The sequence below is a fragment of the Bos indicus x Bos taurus genome, chromosome 5, assembly GCF_003369695.1.
Source record: "Bos indicus x Bos taurus breed Angus x Brahman F1 hybrid chromosome 5, Bos_hybrid_MaternalHap_v2.0, whole genome shotgun sequence".
In the NCBI taxonomy this organism is placed as follows: domain Eukaryota; kingdom Metazoa; phylum Chordata; class Mammalia; order Artiodactyla; family Bovidae; genus Bos; species Bos indicus x Bos taurus.
Genome location: NC_040080.1, coordinates 109,155,540 through 109,180,461, shown reverse-complemented (window position 1 = coordinate 109,180,461; position 24,922 = coordinate 109,155,540). Strand labels below are relative to the sequence as shown.

General features: G+C 36.2%; 1 protein-coding gene across 26 annotated transcripts in view; it reads right to left on the bottom strand.

Annotated features, from left to right (window-relative positions):
- The window catches only part of PPFIA2 (PTPRF interacting protein alpha 2), a 507,997-nt gene that overhangs the window by 189,062 nt on the left and 294,013 nt on the right, over positions 1 to 24,922 (bottom strand). For all 26 annotated transcript variants that reach the window (XR_003511286.1, XM_027543253.1, XM_027543239.1 and 23 more), the window contains 2 exons: positions 20,762 to 20,863; positions 3,628 to 3,792 (listed from right to left, as the gene is read on the bottom strand). Coding sequence is in view for 25 of the 26 variants with exons in the window: in XM_027543253.1 (XP_027399054.1) it covers positions 3,628 to 3,792; positions 20,762 to 20,863 (267 nt within the window). In the remaining variant the exon portion in view is untranslated. The remainder of the gene's footprint in view (positions 1 to 3,627; positions 3,793 to 20,761; positions 20,864 to 24,922) is intronic.

Genomic DNA, 24,922 nt, shown 5'->3' with positions numbered 1-24,922 from the left:
AATTCAATTTTATTAATTTATTAATGGTATAGTTTAATTCTTTTTCTTTTTTAAAGTAAGATTTAACTGGGGATATAAGTTAAATACACAGAATATCTAGAAACCTATATACATAATAATTTTAAAATTGAAGTACATTTTCTAGTTAGCAGACATAAAAAAAACAAGTGATAGCTTATGAATCTAGACTCTGATTAGATTTTTTAAAAAATCTCAATTATTTTAATACAGCATAATGAAACTGAAATTATTCAGGTGACTGGGTATACTTAACTCTTGAAATACATCTTAAATAAGAAAGAATTAATGCCTGAGTGGAGTTTTAATATGAATTTCATTGATATTTTCATTATATTTCATTATGTTTAAAATCTGAAAATTAATAATACATGCATAAATGGATATTTGATATCAAATGTAATTACACAAGATCCTTCATGATATTTAAGTATGCCAGATTGGCTGCCAGGTACCAATGCTGTTAGACAAATATCCAACTGTTCATAAAAATGCATGAAACTTATGTTGATTAATAACTGAACAAGAGTGACTTAAAAGGAAATCTTTGATGATTTGACTTGGGAAATACTTTTTTCTATGAGTGCTTGGAAAGATGCAAACAAAACAAATATTCCATAGGCATGAAAATGAGGAGGACTGCTGATACACTGAATGCAGATATCAACAGAAACCTCAGTAGAAGTTCTTGATATTTAACAGAGATGATTGTAAAGTTTTATGCACCATTTCCTAAAATACTAGATATAAAATATTCTGATATTCTGATAAAAATCTAAGAATTTGGGTTGATGAGAAGAGCAATATGAAATAGTCAAAATGTAAATTAATCTCAACATATGCAACACTAATCAGATCACATTTAGACTGAAATAAAGAGGTTAGAGTACTATGTTTAAAAGACATACATTTTTCATTTCCTCTAGCCCACAAAATTGGTACACATATTGGAGAACTATGTCAAAATCACTGCTGGTCTTAGCTAATTGGTGTGTATTCTACCCTACAGCTCAGTGAAAATATAAATGAGGACATTAATAATGAAGACTGCCAGTCATTGCAATTGTCCAGAGCTATGCTCAGTCTTTGTATTTTATTTAGCTCTTCTTGTGTTCTAAACCTTCTGTGGCAAAGTTTTTCATTACATCTTCTTCTGATCTTTCATATATGTTTTATGTTAATAACCATAGCACTTAAAATAGAATATTGTAAGTACTTGTTTATATGGGTCTCTCCTCACCTCTCCTGATCACCACAAGAAGCTGTTAGCTATTCTTAGTTAGGAAAATTGTTTATGAAGATGCTTAGGCACACGTCAACCCCTCAATAATTAAATGAAATGCTAATTTAAATAAGCATGTGAATCAACAGTGATACTAATATCTTTACGTAGTTTGTAATTTTTGTCAAGTGCTGAAATTTATCATTAACAATAACATTCATTAACATTTACTGAGCATTTCTCATTTACTAAGTACTGGCTAGGAGCTTTATATGTCAGACAACTCTACTGGGTAGGGTAGAGTTCTCTTCATTCAAAAGAAGAGAAAACAGATTAGAGAACTTAAGACACTTGTCTAATTCAGTCTAACTCCAAAGTTCAAGCTCATAATACTTTTCCTTTAGGCTATTTGTTATTACTTAGTTGACAATCAGTTCAGTTGCCCCTGAACTTAGCAACATCCAGGGTACTTCTGGTGAGTTACTAAACCCTATTACAGTTCCTATGGTCACAGTATGAAATAGCTTATGCTAAGCTCACTGAACTTTAATATGTACTAAATTACTTTTAGATCCTAAGTTGTACAACAACCATTTTCTTCTTAAATGTACTCATATTTGTACGAAGTGCTGTTTTATTTATTGCCTTCTATTCATTTTTTTTTCATAACAGCATCCCTCATTTAAGTGATGTGGGACATCTGGGGAACAGCCAAAACTATTCACTCTCTAGACCCTCACTCAAGTCACTCAAAACTGCTAGATTTTCTCTGAATAGGCCATGCTCTTTTCAACACTCTTGGTTAGTTCACAAATTGAGCATACTGCTTAGAGTATCTTTACTTCTCTGCCTAACAACCCTTAGACATTTTAATACCCAGATCAAATGTCACCCCCTCTGTGAAGACATTCTTGACGTTCTTATTACTTCTTCAAGCACAGTTAGTTGCAACTCTTCCTGTGACTCCATATCACATTGTATATATCTTTGCGTCACATAGCCTGTTATTGACATGTGAACTCCAGCGCTAGGAACTCCTTACTTGTAAAGAAAGTGTGCCAAATATATGCCAAGGAGTCTAACACATAATAGCTATTGTATAAATGTACAGTCTTGCTAATTCTTATTAATGCAGTTTTATACTAAGAAAAGAAATATAATAAGAAAGTAAACATTAAAGATATTAAATTACTGTTTTATATTAGTTGATATTATATAGATAGGGATTTTTATATAATATCCATTTGTGTCTTATTCAAAATTATTTATAAACTAATTGCCTCTTATACTAAAATTAAAAATAAGATACAGTTTCTTATTAATAATCTTGAAGACAGAATTGTAGTTATCCTTATACATGCACAAAATCCCCTGCTCTAAGAACATCTGAAAGACTGATGATAAAAATATGTATGGATATAAATATTAAATAGAGCAAAAGTATCTGTATGCTCAAAATCTATATATAACTGAGTAATAATCCCTAGTTTGGATTTTAGTGCTCAGAACTTGTCAGATAATTTACAATGAAGTGCCCCAATTCCCACTGTAGAAAATCCTAAAGCCTTATTAATTTTAAAATTTTAATCTTTGAAATTTAACAAAATTGAAATCATGTCATAAGCCTTACTAATCTCCAAAGAATATTATCATCATATTGGCTTATTAAATGTCCATAGAACTTATTTGAGTAACAGTTAAGAGAACTTACAGTTACTTAAAAAAGACCTAAAGCAGATTTTGCTACTAATGCCTTATGCTGCCCCATGTGGAGACTCTTTAAAATGTGTGTTCAGTACTAAGCTATTAGAAATTCCCCAAATAAAACCCTAAACTTCTAATATGAATCTCTAAAGGTAAAAGTACATCCAATTTACATCTCAAGATGTTTTACTGTCAGCTAGGAGTCTTCTATATGGCGACACACTTCAGAGAGGCAGGGAGGAGAGAGACTGCGGGGTAGGGAGAGAATAAGAGAGAAAGGGAGAAAGAAAGAAAGGCTAAATGACAGTATTAAATTTCAAATGGCCATCTAGACTAGGACTACAGCGTGCCATAATAGGAGCCTTAATAAGCCATAGATTCAGTGGGATTAAACAAAAGAATGTGGTTATGAATATTAATAATATACATGAAATAGTCCAGTTGCATTTTTTGAGTGATTTTTTCCTGTAACTCAAATATGTTCCTCTGAACTGCCTGACTACAGCAATCAACTGAGTCGTGGATGAAGACAAGGAGCTTGACGATGATGACAAAAGCAGAGTTAAGCTTGAAATCTTTTGGTAATACTATACCTTTTTTCCAGTAGTTTGATTTTTAATTTCAGCTTTATTGAAGTTATAATTGACATATCAAACTGTAATAATCCTTTCCCAGTACTATACCTTTTCATCCAAGGCCTTGTGGTGCTCAAATAAAGATTTCAGCGCCTTGAGAACCTCAACTTCGCTGGACACTCCCGAGGGTGACTGGGCTTGTCGCTTCACCACCGTCATTCTCAGTGACCTCTCGTGTCGTGACACAAGGCACTCCAAATGTTCCAGTAATAGCTATTGGGTTTAACAGAAAATGTAATTGCCTTATGAATACAGGTCACTAATGCACAGAGAGGACTTCTATTTTAGCAGACTGAAGATTTATATATTATCTAATGATAACATCAGATTATCCTACAGGTAGCATCAGTGAAACACAAACCTGAGTTCATAAACCAGGGTTCAAAAATATACTAGAAGTAAATTGCATTTCTATCACATAACAATTTATTAAATTTAAAATATAATGTGAATTATATACATTCTTTTATAAGATTTAATAATTTCAGTTTAAGTTGAGGAGAACTAGAAAACACCATATGTGAAAATGAAAGTTGCTTAGTCGAGTCCGACTCTTTGCAAACCCACAGACTATACAGTCCATGGAATTCTCCAGGCCAGAATACTGGAATGGGTAGCCTTTCCCTTCTCCAGGGGATCTTCCCCACCTAGGGATTGAACCCAGATCTCCTGCTTTGAAGGTGGATTCTTTACCAGCTCAGCCACAGGGGAAGATCCAATAAATAGGATAACTATTGAAAAATGTTATACAATGATGACTTTATTAGAAAATAGAATTCAAAGTCAAAATTAATTTCACTTATATCTGATAATTTAAATTTTTTAAGTTGAAGGAAATGAGCATAAACTTCATGTTGCTTTAAACTTGATTATAATGACAATCACATGTTGCTATAGTAATTAATGTGGTAACACTAATGATTTTATTCACAATTAAATTCTTGGATTACATAACAGAAAAATATATGCAGCCAACAAGAATATAGTAATTGAGACCAGCAGTAGTCATTTTGGGGAAAGAGATTAAGGACATAATTATTAAACTGTCTGCTCTGGAATGTACATTCACCCAGAGTAGTCTTTGGTGCCATGACAGAGCTTAGGGGCAAGTCCAGTGAACAATGTTTCATTCTGTCATAGACTTTATGCTCTGACTTTTCCCAAATAAATTTTGCTTTTAAATGTTTTGTGAATTGGAGTTTCACCTTTATTTTATAACGCAGTTCTGCAACTAAAAGTAAAGATATATGAAAAAAAGAAAAAGCTGTTAGTTATTAAAATTTTGCTAGTGAAGAACTGTGGTGTTGGAGAAGACTCAAGAGTCCCTTGAACTGTAAGGAGATCCACCCAGTCCATCCTAAAGGAAATCAGTCCTGAATATTCATAGGAAGGACTGATGCTGAAGCTGAAACTCCAATACTTTGTCCACCTGATGGGAAAAACAGACTCATTGGAAAAGACCCTGATGCTGGGAAAGATTGAAGGCAGGAGGAGAAGGGGACGACAGAGGATGAGATGGTTGAATGGCATCGCCGACTCAATGGGCATGATTTTGAGTAAACTCCGGGGGTTGGTGATGGAGAGGGAGGCCTGGCGTGCTGCAGTCCATGGGGTCACTAAAAGTCAGACACAACTGAGTGACTGAACTGAACTGAACAACATATGACTAGTAAGGGGAAAAGATTTTCAGAAAGCTAGTGAAAGCATAGGCTAACAAATGGTGTCTAGGCAAAACAAGCAGGATTACTGAAACAATATAGGAAAAGGCAGATATAAGATACTGAGTTGGAAAGATGTAAAGAAAAACTATTATCTTTCAAGAGTTTTCCTAAAGCTCATACTATAGTGAGAAATTTAGTTTTCCCACAAAACTACTATTAATTTCAGTGTCACATATTAGTGTCATATTTCTCAGTTCTTAATAAGTTATTTTTTCTGTATTCACTGTCATTAATTATGGTTCAGTAGGTCAGAAAACTTTGCCTATTATTAACACAAAAAAACACAAATATCTGAGATACTAAATGTATATAGATGTCAGTAGGAATCATATTTAAGCATCAAAATAATATTTAAAGTTCTTCAGTATAAAGATGATATAATCATTATTTTCAAAGAGCTTTTGTTTACCAACCTCTTATTATAATCATGGTATTCTACTCCCCTGAATTATATAGATTCTATAGACACATCTATAGATGTGTGCATTGCTTAAATCCAAGCTGTTTCACATAAGTTATAGAGCTCTGCCTATTTCTCCAACTTTATCTAATATTAGTTTTCCCTTCTCAGCATTTGTCTATATCTAATTCACCATTTATTGTACACATTCACCTTGTTTAAGTTTGTCTCTCAAAAAACAATGTAAGGTCCATGAGGAAAGAAAGTATTTTTATTTATTAATATTTTCCCTATTTTGTCCATTGCCATATCTCTTAGTGCCTAGAAGATTGGCACATAATAGATGTGTACAAATTTTTGTTAAATGAATAAATGAACCCTGATTAAAACAGGAGTTTGTAAGAGCTATGTCTATAAGTAAGAACTCCTCAGACAAATGGGAATCTGGGATATCTGACCCAGATAGATTTGAAAAATCAATAATTAAATTAACATCAAAAGAAGGAACAGTATCTTCTATGATTCATGGATAGTTAAATGACCACCTGAGTTATTCTAAAATGAGGTGTCTCTGAAAGTAAGGCTTTGATGGACTGAGTCATAGGGACAATAGACCATTTTGAAGGGCAGGAGGAATATAAGGACAATGAGGTGAGCTGGCTGCTTTGAACTGCATTGAAGAGTTAAAAGAAATAAAATGACTAGCATAAGGTTTTAAGATTTAGGTCAAAGCTCAGAGAACCCAGAAGCTGCTACGGCTGCTCAGAAGAGCCTCTTATTGAGGTCCCAAGACAAAACAGAAAAAAAGAGAAAGAGCCTGATCTAGGAGAGGTCACTGAATTACAATGTATGATGAATTCAGAGCCTTACCAGATATCTTATTCGGAAAACTTGGAACTACTTTGAAAATAAAAAGGCACCCCCAAGAATTAGAAAAAGTAAATTTAGAAAATACTCTTATCCCCCGAATTCCAATGAGCTGCCACACTTTACTGATAAGTTACATCTCATTTGTCTTGGTGACCACGCATGACTTTACTTAGAGCAGTTACCTTGCAAAACAAAGCCTATGTTCCCTCCTCTTGAATCTGTGGAGGCCTCTGACTGTTCTGACCAACCTGCGTTGTACAGTGAAGTTACAATTTGTGACTTTTGAGTCTAGGTCCTAAGAGGCAATGCGGTTTCCAGCTAGCTCACCGGAACACTTGCTCTTAGGTCCTGGAGCCACTGCATAAAAACTCACTACTCTGAGACCACTGTGCCATAGAGCTCATATGGAGGTTCTTACATGTAAAGTCCCAATTAAACCTGTCTGTCTTTCAGTCATTCCAGCCTAGGTGCCAGACACAAGAGCAAAGAAGTCATCTCACAAGTAGACCTTTCAATCCCCAGATATTTGCGTCACCACCTGAAGACCATAGGCTAAAGTTGGCCCATACCATCTTATGGTAAAGGATAATTTTCAGAAATCTTGTGAGCTTGTGGTTAAACACAGTTAGGTAAAGCTTAAATTATGTAAGCTTATGACTCAATGGACATGAGTCTGAGCAAACTCCAGAAGATAGTGAAGGACAGGAAGGCCTAGCGTGCTGCAGTTCATGGGGTCGTAAAGAATCAGGCATGACTTAGAGCCTGAACAACAACAAATAATTAAATATTTTTAAAAAATAGTAACCATTCAAAATATATCACTTCCTAATTATCTTACTATATTTTACTATTACCAATGTCCACGGCATTGTTTACTTTAATTTATTTGAATAATAGAAATACTATATAATGGTTCACTACTGTGCATTTTTTCCCAACTCTGCATTCGGTGACAGCATGTTGGTAGTTTGAAATCAGCAACAATGGGAGTATTTTCACCATGGAAAATGAGTAACACTATATATTTTTTTCTTTTTCAGATTAAAAAAAATAAATTGTTTACCAGTCACTGCATGTGCGCTCAGTCGTGTCCAACTCCTAACAATCCCATGGGCTGTAGCCTGCCAGGCTTCTCTATCCATGGGGTTTCCTAGGTATGAATACCGGAGTGGGTTGTCATTTCCTTCTCCAGGGCATCTTTCAGATTCAGGGACTGAAACTGTGTCTCCTGCATCTCTTGCATCAGCTGGCAGATTCTCCACCACTGAGCCACCTGGGAAGCCCACTAGACCTCAAGTCATCCCAGCTGAGAGCCCAAAACTTACGGAGCAGAAAAGGGCTGTCGTACCCGTGCCCTTTCTGAATCTCTGACCCATAGAACTGTGAATGTAGCAAAATATTGCTTGTGTCATTACATTTTGGGATGGTCTGTTTTGAAGCAATAGATAATCAGGAAATCTTCCCTAAGGAAAAGAGAATGCAAACATTTCTTTGGATATTAGCTCTAAGCTAAAACTACATTTTTGGTGCTCACTGGTGTACAGCTTTTCAATAATCTGGTAGACATAATGATTCATCCTGTGGATAAACTGGCCTATTTATTTGACCACCACAGCATTTTCTCAGTGGGCATAAAATAGTGACCATGGTTTCAGGGATAGGATTTATTCACTGGCCTGACAAAATGGGGTTCTCATCATCAAGGTTGACAGGATACTACTCAAGACCAATAGCCAAGTTATTTGCTGTAGCCATCAACCTTGAACTTCTGAATACAATATAATTGGAAACCAACTATTTATCTTGAAGCAAGCAGATTAAGTCAAATCCTCCCATCAAAAAAGCAGCTGTTTTTTGTTACTGTAATAAACCCTTTTTCTGAATATAGATTTGCCTTCTCTAATGGCTATGCTTCTACCAGTAACACCATCTTATTAGATTTTTGCTAACAATCCTGTTATCATACACAACACTACTTTAACACCACCTCCTTAAAAAAAAAAAAAAAAAAAAAAACCAGTGAAAGAGCTAATGCAATGGCCTGATGCTCTCAGCCCTGGTTTTACCATGCCATCACATCTTCAGAAGCTGCTAATCCTAAAGAATGGTTAAGTCATCCAAGGAAGAAACTATGTTGATTTAAGCTGAGAGACAACACGTTGCTAGGCTGGGATGCTCCCTTTCTGTAAGTATACACTCAGAATTAGTGATGAAAGCAAGGTTCAATTTTTCTCAGGATATGTATGGGTCTATATACATAGGTCCAGGAATCAAGGTTTAGAATTGGAATTTATATTTGCTAATAGGGCTTTGTGACCAGTTGGAGAAAACAAGATCTTTCTACTTTATGGTATCATATACGTAGCATATATTAAATTATTTTCCCATTTTCTTGTTATGTTTTTACTTTTTATTCTATTTTACATTCATCAAAAAAGCAGGAGAGTTCCAGAAAAACATCTATTTCTGCTTTATTGACTATGCCAAAGCCTTTGACTGTGTGGATCATAATAAACTGTGGAAAATTCTGAAAGAGATGGGAATACCAGACCACCTGACCCACCTCTTGAGAAATCTGTATGCAGGTCAGGAAGCAACAGTTAGACTGGACATGGAACAGCAGACGGGTTCCAAATAGGCAAAGGAGTATGTCAAGGCTGTTTATTGTTACCCTGCTTATTTAACTTATATGCAGAGTACATCATGAGAAACGCTGGGCTGGATGAAGCATAAGCTGGAATCAAGATTGCCGGGAGAAATATCAACAACCTCAGATATGCAGATGACACCACCCTTACGGCAGAAAGCAAAGAAGAACTAAAGGGCCTCTTGATGAAAGTGAAAGAGAAAAGTGAAAAAGTTGGCTTAAAGCTCAACATTCAGAAAACGAAGATCATGGCATCCGGTCCCATCACTTCATGGGAAATAGATGGGGAAACAGTGGAAACAGTGTCAGACTTTATTTTTTGGGCTCCAAAATCACTGCAGATGGTGACTGCAGCCATGAAATTAAAAGACGCTTACTCCTTGGAAGGAAAGTTATGACCAACCTAGACAGCATATTAAAAAGCAGAGACATTACTTTGCCAACAAAGGCCCATCTAGTCAAAGCTATCGTTTTTCCAATGGTCATGTATGGATGTGAGAGTTGGACTATAAAGAAAGCTGAGTGCCAAAGAATTGATGCTTTTGAACTGTGGTGTCAGAGAAGACTCTTGAGAGTCTCTTGGACTGCAAGGAGATCCAATCAGTCCATCCTAAAGGAAATCAGTCCTGAATATTCATTAGAAGGACTGATTTTGAAGCTGAAACTCTAATACTTTGGCCACCTGATGCAAAGAACTGACTCATTAGAAAAGACCCTGATGCTGGGAATGATTGAAGGTGAGAGGAGAAGGGGACGACAGAGGATGAGATGGTTGGAGGGCATCATCGACTCAATGGATATGAGTTTGAGTAAACTCCAGGAGTTGGTGATGGACAGGGAAGCCTGGTGTGCTGCAGTCCATGGGGTCACAAAGAGTTGGACATAACTGAGCGACTGAACTGAACTGAACTGATGTTGATTCTGATGAATACCTATGTAGTCCATAGGTTACAAAATATTAGGATAATATTGATATTTAATGAGAGCATAACTGTGCACTGAAGAACCATATGCACGTGGCTGAATACAGTATTGAGATATTATTAATCTTTTTTGTGAATAGGAGATTTTATTTTTGTCTAAGAAGTCTATTTGTATTGTTGGGTAGATACATATCAGTATTGCTGCTTTTTGGAATTTTATTTTATTTTATTTTTATTTTTTTTTTTTTTAATTTTATTTTATTTTTAAACTCCACATAATCGTATCAGTTCTGCCAAACATCAAAACGAATCCACCACAGGTATACATGTGTTCCCCATCCTGAACCCTCCTCCCTCCTCCCTCCCCATACCATCCCTCTGGGTCGTCCCAGTGCACTAGCCCCAAGCATCCAGTATCGTGCATCGAAGCTGGACTGGCAACTCGTTTCTTACATGATATTTTACATGTTACAATGTCATTCTCCCAAATCTTCCCACCCTCTCCCTCTCCCACAGAGTCCATAAGACTGTTCTATACATCAGTGTCTCTTTTGCTGTCTCGTACACAGGGTTATTGTTACCATCTTTCTAAATTCCATATATATGCGTTAGAATACTGTATTTATGTTTTTCCTTCTGGCTTACTTCACTCTGTATAATAGGCTCCAGTTTCATCCACCTCATTAGAACTGATTCAAATGTATTCTTTTTAATGGCTGAGTAATACTCCATTGTGTATATGTACCACAGCTTTCTTATCCATTCATCTGCTGATGGACATCTAGGTTGCTTCCATGTCTTGGCTATTATAAACAGTGCTGCGATGAACATTGGGGTACACGTGTCTCTTTCCCTTCTGGTTTCCTCAGTGTGTATGCCCAGCAGTGGGGTTGCTGGATCATAAGGCAGTTCTATTTCCAGTTTTTTAAGGAATCTCCACACTGTTCTCCATAGTGGCTGTACTAGTTTGCATTCCCACCAACAGTGTAAGAGGGTTCCCTTTTCTCCACACCCTCTCCAGCATTTATTATTTGTAGACTTTTGGATCGCAGCCATTCTGACTGGTGTGAAATGGTACCTCATAGTGGTTTTGATTTGCATTTCTCTGATAATGAGTGATGTTGAGCATCTTTTCATGTGTTTGTTAGCCATCTGTATGTCTTTTTTGGAGAAATGTCTATTTAGTTCTTTGGCCCATTTTTTGATTGGGTCGTTTATTTGTCTGGAGTTGAGCTGTAGGAGTTGCTTGTATATTTTTGAGATTAGTTGTTTGTCGGTTGCTTCATTTGCTATTATTTTCTCCCATTCTGAAGGCTGTCTTTTCACCTTGCTAATAGTTTCCTTTGATGTGCAGAAGCTTTTAAGGTTAATTAGGTCCCATTTGTTTATTTTTGCTTTTATTTCCAATATTCTGGGAGGTGGGTCATAGAGGATCCTGCTGTGATGTATGTCGGAGAGTGTTTTGCCTATGTTCTCCTCTAGGAGTTTTATAGTTTCTGGTCTTACGTTTAGATCTTTAATCCATTTTGAGTTTATTTTTGTGTATGGTGTTAGAAAGTGGTCCAGTTTCATTCTTTTACAAGTGGTTGACCAGATTTCCCAGCACCACTTGTTAAAGAGATTGTCTTTAATCCATTGTATATTCTTGCCTCCTTTGTCGAAGATAAGGTGTCCATATGTGCGTGGATTTATCTCTGGGCTTTCTATTTTATTCCATTGATCAATATTTCTGTCTTTGTGCCAGTACCATACTGTCTTGATAACTGTGGCTTTGTAGTAGAGCCTGAAGTCAGGTAGGTTGATTCCTCCAGTTCCATTCTTCTTTCTCAAGATCGCTTTGGCTATTCGAGGTTTTTTGTATTTCCATATAAATTGTGAAATTATTTGTTCTAGCTCTGTGAAGAATACTGTTGGTAGCTTGATAGGGATTGCGTTGAATCTATAAATTGCTTTGGGTAGTATACTCATTTTCACTATATTGATTCTTCCAATCCATGAACATGGTATATTTCTCCATCTATTAGTGTCCTCTTTGATTTCTTTCACCAGTGTTTTATAGTTTTCTATATATAGGTCTTTAGTTTCTTTAGGTAGATATATTCCTAAGTATTTTATTCTTTCTGTTGCAATGGTGAATGGAATTGTTTCCTTAATTTCTCTTTCTGTTTTCTCATTATTAGTGTATAGGAATGCAAGGGATTTCTGTGTGTTGATTTTATATCCTGCAACTTTACTGTAGTCATTGATTATTTCTAGTAATTTTCTGGTGGACTCTTTAGGGTTTTCTATGTAGAGGATCATGTCATCTGCAAATAGTGAGAGTTTTACTTCTTCTTTTCCAATTTGGATTCCTTTTATTTCTTTTTCTGCTCTGATTGCTGTGGCCAAAACTTCCAAAACTATGTTGAATAGTAATGGTGAAAGTGGGCACCCTTGTCTTGTTCCTGACTTTAGAGGAAATGCTTTCAATTTTTCACCATTGAGGATAATGTTTGCAGTGGGTTTGTCATATATAGCTTTTATTATGTTGAGGTATGTTCCTTCTATTCCTGCTTTCTGGAGAGATTTTATCATAAATGGATGTTGAATTTTGTCAAAGGCTTTCTCTGCATCTATTGAGATAATCATATGGTTTTTATTTTTCAATTTGTTAATGTGGTGTATTACATTGATTGATTTGCGGATATTGAAGAATCCTTGCATCCCTGGGATAAAGCCCACTTGATCATGGTGTATGATCTTTTTAATGTGTTGTTGGATTCTGATTGCTAGAATTTTGTTAAGGATTTTTGCATCTATGTTCATCAGTGATATTGGCCTGTAGTTTTCTTTTTTTGTGGGATCTTTGTCAGGTTTTGGTATTAGGGTGATGGTGGCCTCATAGAATGAGTTTGGAAGTTTACCTTCCTCTGCAATTTTCTGGAAGAGTTTGAGCAGGATAGGTGTTAGCTCTTCTCTAAATTTTTGGTAGAATTCAGCTGTGAAGCCGTCTGGACCGGGGCTTTTGTTTGCTGGAAGATTTTTGATTACAGTTTCAATTTCCATGCTTGTGATGGGTCTGTTAAGATTTTCTATTTCTTCCTGGTCCAGTTTTGGAAAGTTGTACTTTTCTAAGAATTTGTCCATTTCTTCCACGTTGTCCATTTTATTGGCATATAATTGTTGATAGTACTCTCTTATGATCCTTTGTATTTCTGTGTTGTCTGTTGTGATCTCTCCATTTTCGTTTCTAATTTTGTTGATTTGATTTTTCTCCCTTTGTTTCTTGATGAGTCTGGCTAATGGTTTGTCAATTTTATTTATCCTTTCAAAGAACCAGCTTTTGGTTTTGTTGATTTTTGCTATGGTCTCTTTTGTTTCTTTTGCATTTATTTCTGCTCTAATTTTTAAGATTTCTTTCCTTCTACTAACCCTGGGGTTCTTCATTTCTTCCTTTTCTAGTTGCTTTAGGTGTAGAGTTAGGTTATTTATTTGACTTTTTTCTTGTTTCTTGAGGTGTGCCTGTATTGCTATGAACTTTCCCCTTAGGACTGCTTTTACCGTGTCCCACAGGTTTTGGGTTGTTGTGTTTTCATTTTCATTCGTTTCTATGCAAATTTTGATTTCTTTTTTGATTTCTTCTGTGATTTGTTGGTTATTCAGCAGCGTGTTGTTCAGCCTCCATATGTTGGAATTCTTCATAGTTTTTCTCCTGTAATTGAGATCTAATCTTACTGCATTGTGGTCAGAAAAAATGCTTGGAATGATTTCTATTTTTTTGAATTTACCAAGGCTAGCTTTATGGCCCAGGATGTGATCTATCCTGGAGAAGGTTCCATGTGCGCTTGAGAAAAAGGTGAAATTCATTGTTTTGGGATGAAATGACCTATAGATATCAATTAGGTCTAACTGGTCTATTGTATCGTTTAAAGTTTGTGTTTCCTTGTTAATTTTCTGTTTAGTTGATCTATCCATAGGTGTAAGTGGGGTATTAAAGTCTCCCACTATTATTGTGTTATTGTTAATTTCTCCTTTCATACTTGTTAGCATTTGTCTTACGTACTGTGGTGCTCCCGTGTTGGGTGCATATATATTTATAATTGTTATATCTTCTTCTTGGATTGATCCTTTGATCATTATGTAGTGACCTTCTTTGTCTCTTTTCACAGCCTTTGTTTTAAAGTCTATTTTATCTGATATGAGTATTGCTACTCCTGCTTTCTTTTGGTCCCTATTTGCATGGAAAATCTTTTTCCAGCCCTTCACTTTCAGTCTGTATGTGTCCCCTGTTTTGAGGTGGGTCTCTTGTAGACAACATATGTAGGGGTCTTGTTTTTGTATCCATTCAGCCAGTCTTTGTCTTTTGGTTGGGGCATTCAACCCATTTACGTTTAAGGTAATTACTGATAAGTATGTTCCCGTTGCCATTTACTTTATTGTTTTGGGTTCGAGTTTATACACCGTTTTTGTGTTTCCTGTCTAGAGAATATCCTTTAGTATTTGTTGGAGAGCTGGTTTGGTGGTGCAGAATTCTCTCAGCTTTTGCTTGTCAGAAAAGCTTTTGATTTCTCCTTCATACTTGAATGAGATCCTTGCTGGGTACAATAATCTGGGCTGTAGGTTATTTTCTTTCATCATTTTAAGTATGTCTTGCCATTCCCTCCTGGCTTGAAGAGTTTCTATTGAAAGATCAGCTGTTATCCTTATGGGAATTCCCTTGTGTGTTATTTGTTGTTTTTCCCTTGCTGCTTTTAATATTTGTTCTTTGTGTTTGATCTTTGTTAATTTGATTAATATGTGTCTTGGGGTGTTTCTCCTTGGGTTTATCCTGTTTGGTACTCTCTGGGTTTCTTGGACTTGGGTGATTATTTCCTTCCCCATTTTAGGGAAGTTTTCCACTATTATCTCCTCAAGTATTTTCTCATGGTCTTTCTTTTTGTCTTCTTCTTCTGGAACCCCTATGATTCGAATGTTGTAGCGTTTAATATTGTCCTGGAGGTCTCTGAGATTGTCCTCATTTCTTTTAATTCGTTTTTCTTTTATCCTTTCTGTTTCATTTATTTCTACCATTCTATCTTCTAATTCACTAATCCTGTCTTCTGCCTCTGTTATTCTACTATTTGTTGCCTCCAGAGTGTTTTTAATTTCACTTATTGCATTATTCATTATATATTGACTCTTTTTTATTTCTTCTAGGTCCTTGTTAAACCTTTCTTGCATCTTCTCAATCCTTGTCTCCAGGCTATTTATCTGTGATTCCATTTTAGTTTCAAGATTTTGGATCAATTTCACTATCATTATTCGGAATTCTTTATCGGGTAGATTCCCTATCTCTTCCTCTTTTGTTTGGTTTGGTGGGCATTTATCCTGTTCCTTTATCTGCTGAGTATTCTTCTGTCTCTTCATCTTGTTTAAATTGCTGAGTTTGGGGTGTCCTTTCTGTATTCTGGCAGTTTGTGGAGTTCTCTTTATTGTGGTGTTTCCTCGCTGTGTGTGGGTTTGTACAGGTGGCTTGTCAAGGTTTCCTGGTTAGGGAAGCTTGTGTCGGTGTTCTGGTGGGTGGAGCTGTATTTCTTCTCTCTGGAGTGCAATGAAATGTCCAGTAATGAGTTATGAGATGTCTATAGTTTTGGGGTGACTTTGGGCAGCCTGTATCTTGAAGCTCAGGGCTGTGTTCCTTTGTTGCTGGAGAATTTGCTTGGTATGTCTTGCCCTGGAACTTATTGGCCCTTGTGTGGTGCTTGGTTTCAGTGTCGGTATGGAGGCGTTTGATGAGCTCCTGTGAATGAATGTTCCTTGGAGTCAGGAGTTCCCTGGAGTCAGGGTTTGGACTTAAGTCTCCTGCTTCCGATTATCAGTCTTATTTTTACAGTAGTTTCAAAACTTCTCCTTCTATACAGCACCATTGATAAGACATCTACATTAAAGATGATAAGTTTCTCTACAGTGGGGGTCACTCAGAGAGGTTCACAGGGTTACATGGAGAAGAGAAGAGGGAGGAGGGAGTTAGAGGTGACCCAAATGAGATGAGGTGAATCAATAGTGGAGAGAGTGGGCTAGCCAGTATGCTTTTTGGAATTTTAATACGAAAACAAGTATGATAAAATCTGGGTGGTAATGCAGACTAACATCTCAGGTTGCCCCCAATCTTTTGAATGTATCTTCCATGTTTGATAGGCCCCCACATTCTGAATGCCATCATTCCAATGGACAATCCAAAAAACACTTCTCAGGCATGTTCACCACCAGGTGGCAGACGTGTGACTTAATAGCCGGCCCCCTGCACAGGAGAGATTCTGAGGGGAGTCAGGTGAGGACAGGAGCTGGGCAGGGGGCATCCCTCTTGCTGGTACAGGTATTAGCAGAGGCTGCGTGTCTCTGGGACATCGGATGGAAGAAAAACACAAAGCTAAGAAATGCTGTCCTAGAAATCATGCACGTAAGCTCAGTTTAGACATTTCTCATAGGCTTTAATTAAAGCCTTCTTGATTAAAACGGCAGACTGTACTGTTTTGTGCAATTGGGAACTCTCGTCCATGTAATAACAAAAACAGTTGTGTTTTTAGTGATATAAACCAGACTCTTTAAAGAGTTTGACAATTTAAATATTCTGAACACTCTTTGATGCCTAGAAAAATATTCTCTATAATAGAGGCTTAATAGTTGTTGAACTGAAGTAATAATGCTTGTAAATTATCTATCTTGGAGAATGTGGCCAGAAAATGTTCTAATCTAGAAGGTATCTATGGCTTTTAAGCTTTAAATGAAAACCTATTACAAATAAAAAGGAACTTACCTAAGATGCCACCAGCAGTCTACTAATTTGTACACCTTTGCTAGAAACAAAACTTTGATGTTTAATGAATCTTGCAGAAGGCACCCTTTGGTATACACTCAAAGGACTGGAGGGACGATGTGAGTGGCCATTAATTTATGTTGGAATTCACTTTAAATGACCACAGCCTGGATATTTATACACATAAACGTATCAAATCCTATATCCATAGACACATATTGCCTCACTGAGAATTTTTAAACTAAATTTCTAAAACTATAAGTCTTTCTACAATATCACCTTGTGTGCAATTATCTTCAATCACATACAATATTCAAGTAGAAATGTATTCTGCCCTGTAAACTAATTTGGCCTCTGTAATACGGTCAAATAACACAATAGCAGCATCGGAAAATGAAAACAGTCAAATTGCTTTCTTAATCAGTCCACTTAGTATCCTTTACTCTCAAACATGGCTTAGGTACCCTACAGGATCTTGTTTTCTTTTCACATTAAGAAAAGAGTTCCTTGGAGAAGGAAATGGCAACCCACTCCAGTATTCTTGCCTGGGAAATCCCATGAACAGAGGAGTCCGGTGGGCTATGATCCATAACGTTGCAAAAGGGCTGGACATGACCCATCGTTTGACAATGGGTTTTATGCACGTTTGAGTCCCACACTGAATAGCTGTAGGGAGAACATGTGTTGTACCTTACTCACTCTTGTGTTTGTCATAACCTATTGTAGCACTTCATAAAAAATATACATGAACCCAAACACACACATATTTTATCTGCTTTTAACTACCAGGGTCTTCCTTTTCTCAACTGGATTGTACTTTCTACTCCTCAAGGAAACAAATTTAGAGGGATTTTAACTTGTACAGACAGGCTGATCAAGAATGGGAAGCTTTTCTTTAGTGTCTGATTTTATTTGAACATTCATTTAATATAATTCTTTTGGCTCAAAACAAAAGTAAGGGCATAGTAAGGAATGTTTCAAACTCAGTCTTTAATTTAAACTAAGGATCATTGTTAATAAGTCATCTCTGAGCTCTTCAGGTACCAGAGCAGTTGAAACAACAAACAGCAAGAATGAAACAACAACAAAACTTTTCTACTCTTATATTAAGAAATAGTAACTATATAAATATTTATATTTTCCCCTCACCCTTTAATTCGAATAATTCTGCAAAAATATGGTAATTTTCAGCAGTTGATTTCAGTATGTTGAAAAATGGCAGGAATGCTGTTTTCTACAAATACAACTTGCATGGGTATGGTTAGAGAAGTTTTAGGAATAACAAATTTTGTTTCATTATTTTTTTCCACATTCTTTTTAGTGTGGAAATATTAAACAATAAAGATTTTTGAACGTTTCTGTAAATATGCACTACAATTTTTGAAGTTTTTATTTTTGTACAATCATGAATAAGATTAACATGACTTTATTTGGATTTTCTCAATTTAATTACTTGAGGCAGTTGGGTTTAGGAGCAACTCTAGTGATTACTTTGATTTTTTTTTTTTTTTTGTACACTTTTATTTTGGGGGCAAGGATCAGGTTTATCTGTAGTGACAAAATGATAAATGGCCACAGCTTTACCTGTGACATCAGAATAAATACCTAGCACATTACTTTCCACACAGCTGATAGAAAATAGATTACTAAACAGATTGGGGCTGAATTACAAGAAGTTGAACAAACTCTGCTCCTTCCTAGAGATAATCCCTTAGGTCACACGTTACTTGTGAGTAACAGGAATATGCTTTTTAAAATATACAGCCATTGATGAAGCCACAGAGCGCACTCTCCAGGTGTGTCACTTACAAGCTGTGTGTCTTGGGGCAAGTTGCTGTGTTAGTTTTCTCATCAGTTAAATGGGGACAATAGGATTGCTGTGAGGATAATGTGAGTGAAACACGTAAAACAGAGAGAGAGACATTTCACCTTTAATCAATATGTCACTATATGATTACCATTATTATTGTGCGATACACAAGATAAAATTTATTCATTCATCTTCCTCTGAAAATTCTATTTTCTATTTGAGAACAGATATAATTCACTCAAATATCCTACCTTTTGATCTATTGCTTTTGCTGATACTCAAAATGAACAACAAAACCTCCATCCACTTATGAGTTCTCTTTATGAACTGTGTTTTCTGTGTTATCTGTTTTAGTTTGTAAGCATATGTTAACCTCTCAATGTTAAAAGAGAGAGTCACAAGCTTATCATGACCCTAGAAGTTGAGACACTCAATTCTACTCAAACTTTCCCACAATCTAATAAAAAATTCTTTTTGGGTGTGAGATCACATTACTTTGTTGCTTTCTCTCCATGACCAGTAAGTGGGTGTTTATAGCAAGAAGAAAAATACACCACACAGAAGGAGAAACTATTATGTAAATCCATTTAAAAATCTTATATTTAGCAACATTTAATAGGGTATTGAAACTCCAGTACTTTGGCCACCTGATGCGAAGAGCTGACTCATTGGAAAAGACTCTGATGCTGGGAGGGATTGGGGGCAGGAGGAGAAGGGGACGACAGAGGATGAGATGGCTGGATGGCATCACTGACTCGATGGATGTGAGTTTGAGTGAACTCCAGGAGCTGGTGATGGACAGGGAGGCCTGGCGTGCTGCAATTCATGGGGTCGCAAAGAGTCGGACATGACTGAGTGACTGAACTGAACTGAACAGAATAGGGCATTATAGGGGAAGAGTAAAGATTTTCTGATTTTCAGACCTGGATATTTCTGAGGTGGTGGGGGAGGTGATTATGTAACTAAGTTGTTACATATAAATCAATGGTTTGCACAAGGAAGGCTTCATAATCTATTTCCCTTGATGTAATCAACAACAAAAATCCTCCACATCATTTAGAAAGGTAGAAAAAATGTTTTCTAGCTTTATTCATGTTTTGTCTTACAATATTCAGCTGTCATTTTTATGGTACTAAGACCAAGCATACAATGAGTACATAATTAACATACCTTACTCTCTCAGTATTAATCTGCCAGAACTCTTAACACTTCAAATATTTTCACTTACTTCATATTGAAATTGAACTACAGTCACACCAAAGTGGTTTTACTTTACATTATTTTACTAGAAAAACTTCTCTCATTGATAAGTAATATGACAGTTTACACAGTCTGAAATTTAGTCAATTTTTCTTCTGAACTAGAAAATAAGGTACCTCTGATGATAGCAAGTCATGTGATTAAACAAACACATGGGTTTTCAAGAGCAGACTATTGTAATTTCCATCAGGTTCATGAAATAAAAATATCATAACTGGAAGTCTCCTTCATGAGCTTCTAAAATAGAAAAGGTATGCCTCTTTTAATTAGGAGAGTCCTCTTTCAGTGATTTACATTTTTAACATCTTTTTAAAAAATTATTGTTTTTCTGAGGGTGAGGTGAGGATGAACGTCAGGCCATTCCCTCATAGTACCCAGAAGGCAAAATCATGCTCCCCTTTCAAACCTGTGACCCTACCATCTTGCCCACTCCCAGTGTCTGAAGCATGACCCACCTACTCCATTGCAAAACAGTCTGGAACTCACAATGGAAATGCCACTTTTCCTTTTAAAGTAAAAAAAACAAAGGTCAGAAGAAACACTAACATTTTTTAAGGCAACACCATGATTCAGTAGGCAAGGCTATAATTTAGGTTTCTGGTCTTCCTGTTCTGAGTTTTGTAGTATATTCTCTTTCACTCTAAGTAACAGACAATAAGTTGGTGTCTGCTTGAAGTCTTCCTGAAGTTTTTAAAGGCTTCTATTTTTATGAATGTATTAGAGATAAGACACTGAACTATGGAATTACTTCCAAGCAGAGGCAGTTTTATACTTACTCTTGTGTTGTTTCTTTCAGCTTTAAGTTCAGAAATTTCTTCTTCCTTTTCCAAAAGTTGTTCCCTGCAAGCATTTAATTCTTTTGTCAGAGCAGCAAATTCCTGAAAGGGGAATAAAAAATTTTTTTGAAGACATATACCAGATTTTTAAAAAATGTATTCCAGCAGGAAGGAAAAAAATCAAAATATAAACTTTTGAGTGTAAAGAATAGAAAGAAATGGCCTAGTTGATTATACCTTGCTGTTATGTATACATACATTGCTGTCATTAAATCAACCTCATTCCAACCTTCAACAAATGCTAGTCCATGATACTTAACATACACATAATATTATAATACACTGTTCAGATGAGAGTATAAAATATATTTCAGAATGTATCAGATATAGCATATTGAATTTAACATTAGTATGATAACATATTGATAATATGGAATAATTTAAACTTTGCTAATTTTGTGAACAACTCTGAAGATCTTACACTCTCACTCTGTATCACAAAGTTTAGACTGGGTGTACTACATCATAAGGAAAAAACAGCTACCATCAACACCAAGCTAAAATTCTTAAATACACTATTTAGAGATTAAGAAGTGTACTTATTAAATAGGATGAAGAAAGAGAATACACCTGTGTCCTACAAAATAATAAATATAATATATTTATAATATATAATTATATATATAATATAATATAATAATAAATGCATCTAATACTTGATATCATTATCTGAGAGTCTCCTATTAATTTATGTATTGCTCAGTTTTTCATTCTGAAAGGTAAGCTCCATGTGAACTGGGACTTTACTGACTTCACTGACTTCACTGCTAAAGTCCTAGTGTCTAAGACATAGTGGGTGCTCAACTAGTATTTATTTTCAATAAAAGAACACAGGTAATATATTCTGGAGGACTTCCCAGGTGACTGACTCAGTGGTAAAGAATCTGCCTGCCAAGCAGGAGATGGGGGTTCAATCCCTGGATCAGGAACATGCCCGGGAGAAGGAAATGGCAACCCAAGCCAGTATTCTTGCCTGGGGAATCCCTAGACAGAGGAGTCTGGCAGGGTACAGTCCACAGGGTCACAAAAGAGTTGGACACGCCTTAGCAAGTAAACAACAACATATTCTGGAGTAATCCTTTCTCCATTACAAATGACACTTTGGAGTAATTGTCAATGGCTTCCTTCCCCAAAATGGGATCAGAGATTAAATAATGTGAGTATTTCTACCATTAGGTAGTGTGTTTAGACACAATAAAGAATGCTTAAAAAGAAGGCAGAAACACCTATTGAACTATTCTGTTACTTCAATTTACAAATAAATATTTTTAAGTAATTTTAACATATCCATATTATTATAAAATTCTTCACAGTGGTTCTTTAATAAAATTGATGGCTGTCAAATGTGTTAAGTATTTGGGAAAATTTGGGACTAGACTGGGAAGGAACTGTCAGAATATCAAAAAGAAAAAACAAAAATGGAGAGATAGGTTTGGTTGACCTAACCCTCACAAAGGCAAATTTAGTAAAAAGTAAATGAATATGATGATTATGCAAAGCTGGGAAAGGTTTAGGGTTTATATTTTTGCCTGCTTCAACCACTTATTTTGCTGGTTCTCTGAGTGGCTTCAAACCAACTGGATACTTCAAAAACCTCGGAGCAGACATTTAGAGTTTAGAATCAAGATGAAAGAGTTCATTGTTTCATTTGGCTGGCATTACAGATAAATGTTTTCTCCTCTGATTGCTGCCTGCTTAAATGTTCATATTCTGAGTATATTATTCAAGTGGAGAATGGAAATAAGCAACAAGTAGAAAAAAAAAACACAACACTTGTATAGAAAACAAAATTTTCTTCATATAAACTGCATAGTTTTGATGGAGAAAAGAAGAGAGTAAGAAAGAACCTGCACTGCTTTTTAAAATTAATCCTATATTCACGAATAGGGCTTCCCAGATGGCACTAATGGTAAAGAACTCGCTGGCCAATACAGGAGAGAGAAGAGACGTGAGTTCAATCCCTGGGTCAGGAAGATTCCCTTGAGGAGGGCAAGGCAACCCACTCCAGTATTCTTGTCTGGAGAATCCCATGGACAGAGAAGCCTGGAGGGCTGTAGTCCAGAGGGTTGCAAAGAGTCAGACATGACTGAAGGGACTTAGCATGAATACATGCAAACTTACACGAATATCATAAGACAAAATATTAATCAAATCTGTAAATTTAGTATCATATCATTTTTTTAAGTGAAACATATATCTGGATTATCTTTTTAGAAGTTTAACTTACTATCTTCAGAAAGAAAAAAGGTCAGAAGAAAATAATTTATAATTTTAACATTTCTTATCTCCAGATGGTAAAATTATAAGTGAATTTTGTTTTTTTGGCTTTATGCTATGTATTTTGCTATCAAAACTCTCTAGAATAAATATGCTTTTATGCCTAGTGAATAAAAGAAAATGCGAATCTATAAATTCACTGAAACAGTCATGTGTTCATAACCAATGACAGATATTAGTCAAGATGTTACTAGTGACAGACGACTTTGCATTTTTAATTTACTATCATGGCGCTGACTCTGAACAAGCTATTTAGTGACTCCATGTATTAAGATTAATCTTACATTTATTAACTTTCTCTCAAATTCCAGGCACTATTTTCACATTCATTATCCTATTTTACTCTCTCAGTAACTAGTGGGGGAGTCTCATTTCCATTTCATGGCTGAGGAAACTGAATTACCAAGATAAAAGTTCAAGTTCACAAAGCTCATAACCCATAGTGAGGAATATTGTGAATACAGCTCTCCAGACTGGACTTCCAGGGCTTTTCCACTACACCATTTTGACCTGGCATGTATGTATGGATCAGAGTTGGAGGACATTCAGCAATCTTCTTCTTTATCTGGAGATTTACATAACCATTACTTATAATTACCTGATATGATCCTTCTTAATTAGTCCAAAGGGAGCGTGGGGATCTAGGAAGTGGCGTATTTCTTCCATGCAGGGTTACAAGTGTGAGACAAGGACATCCTGAAAATCTAGGACTGAAGTAGATGCACCTGTCTTGTATGGAGTTAATCATCAAATGTTTTTACACTTTTTCTCTGACACTTCTCTATTCTGTACCAACTTCTCCATCCATACTGTCACATGAACTGAGTTTTTTAAATCAACTTTTCCTAGATAACATTAATAATAATAATAGAAGAGGTAATTAACATTGAGTGAGCCCTTACCATACACCAGGTACTCTGCCAAGCAATTTATATTGATTATCTCATTAATCCTAATGAAATTCTGTAAGGTGATACTAAAATCTCGCTAAACAAAGCTAAACGCTTACCATACAATTCAGCAAATCTCACTCCATGGTATCTCATGCCAAAGAAATCACACTCCAATGAAGTTGAAAACTATGTCCACACAAAACCCTGCATACACCATTTATAGCAGTTCCATGCATAATCGCTAAGACTTGGAAGCAATCAAGATGCCTTTCAGTAGGTGAAGGGATAAATAAACAGTAGCACCCTTAGACAAGGAAGTACTGCTGCTGCTGCTGCTGCTAAGTCGCTTCAGTCGTGTCCGACTCTGTGTGACCCCATAGACGGCAGCCCACCAGGCTCCCCCGTCCCTGGGATTCTCCAGGCAAGAACACTGGAGTGGGTTGCCATTTCCTTCTCCAATGCATGAAAGTGAAAAGTGAAAGTGAAGTCACTCAGTCGTGTCCGGCTCTTAGCGACCCCATGGACTGCAGCCCACCAGGCTCCTCCGTCCATGGGATTTTCCAGGCAAGAGTACTGGAGTGGGGTGCCATTGCCTTCTCTGAAGGGAGTATTATCTAGTGCTAAAAAGAAATGAGCTATCAAACCAGGAAAAAACATGGAGAGACCTTCCATGTATATTAGTAAATCAAAGAAGCCAATCTGAAATTGCTACTATTGTATGATTCCAACCATATAACATTCTTAAAAAAATAAAATTTGGGGACTGGTAAAAAGATGAATGGTTGCCACAGGGGTTGCAGGTGTGGAAGGGATGAACAGACAGAGGACAGAGGATTTTTAGGGAAATGAAAAAGCTTTGTGTGGTATTTGATGACTTATACATGTAATTAACAGAGAAGGCAGTGGCACCCCACTGCAGTACTCTTGCCTG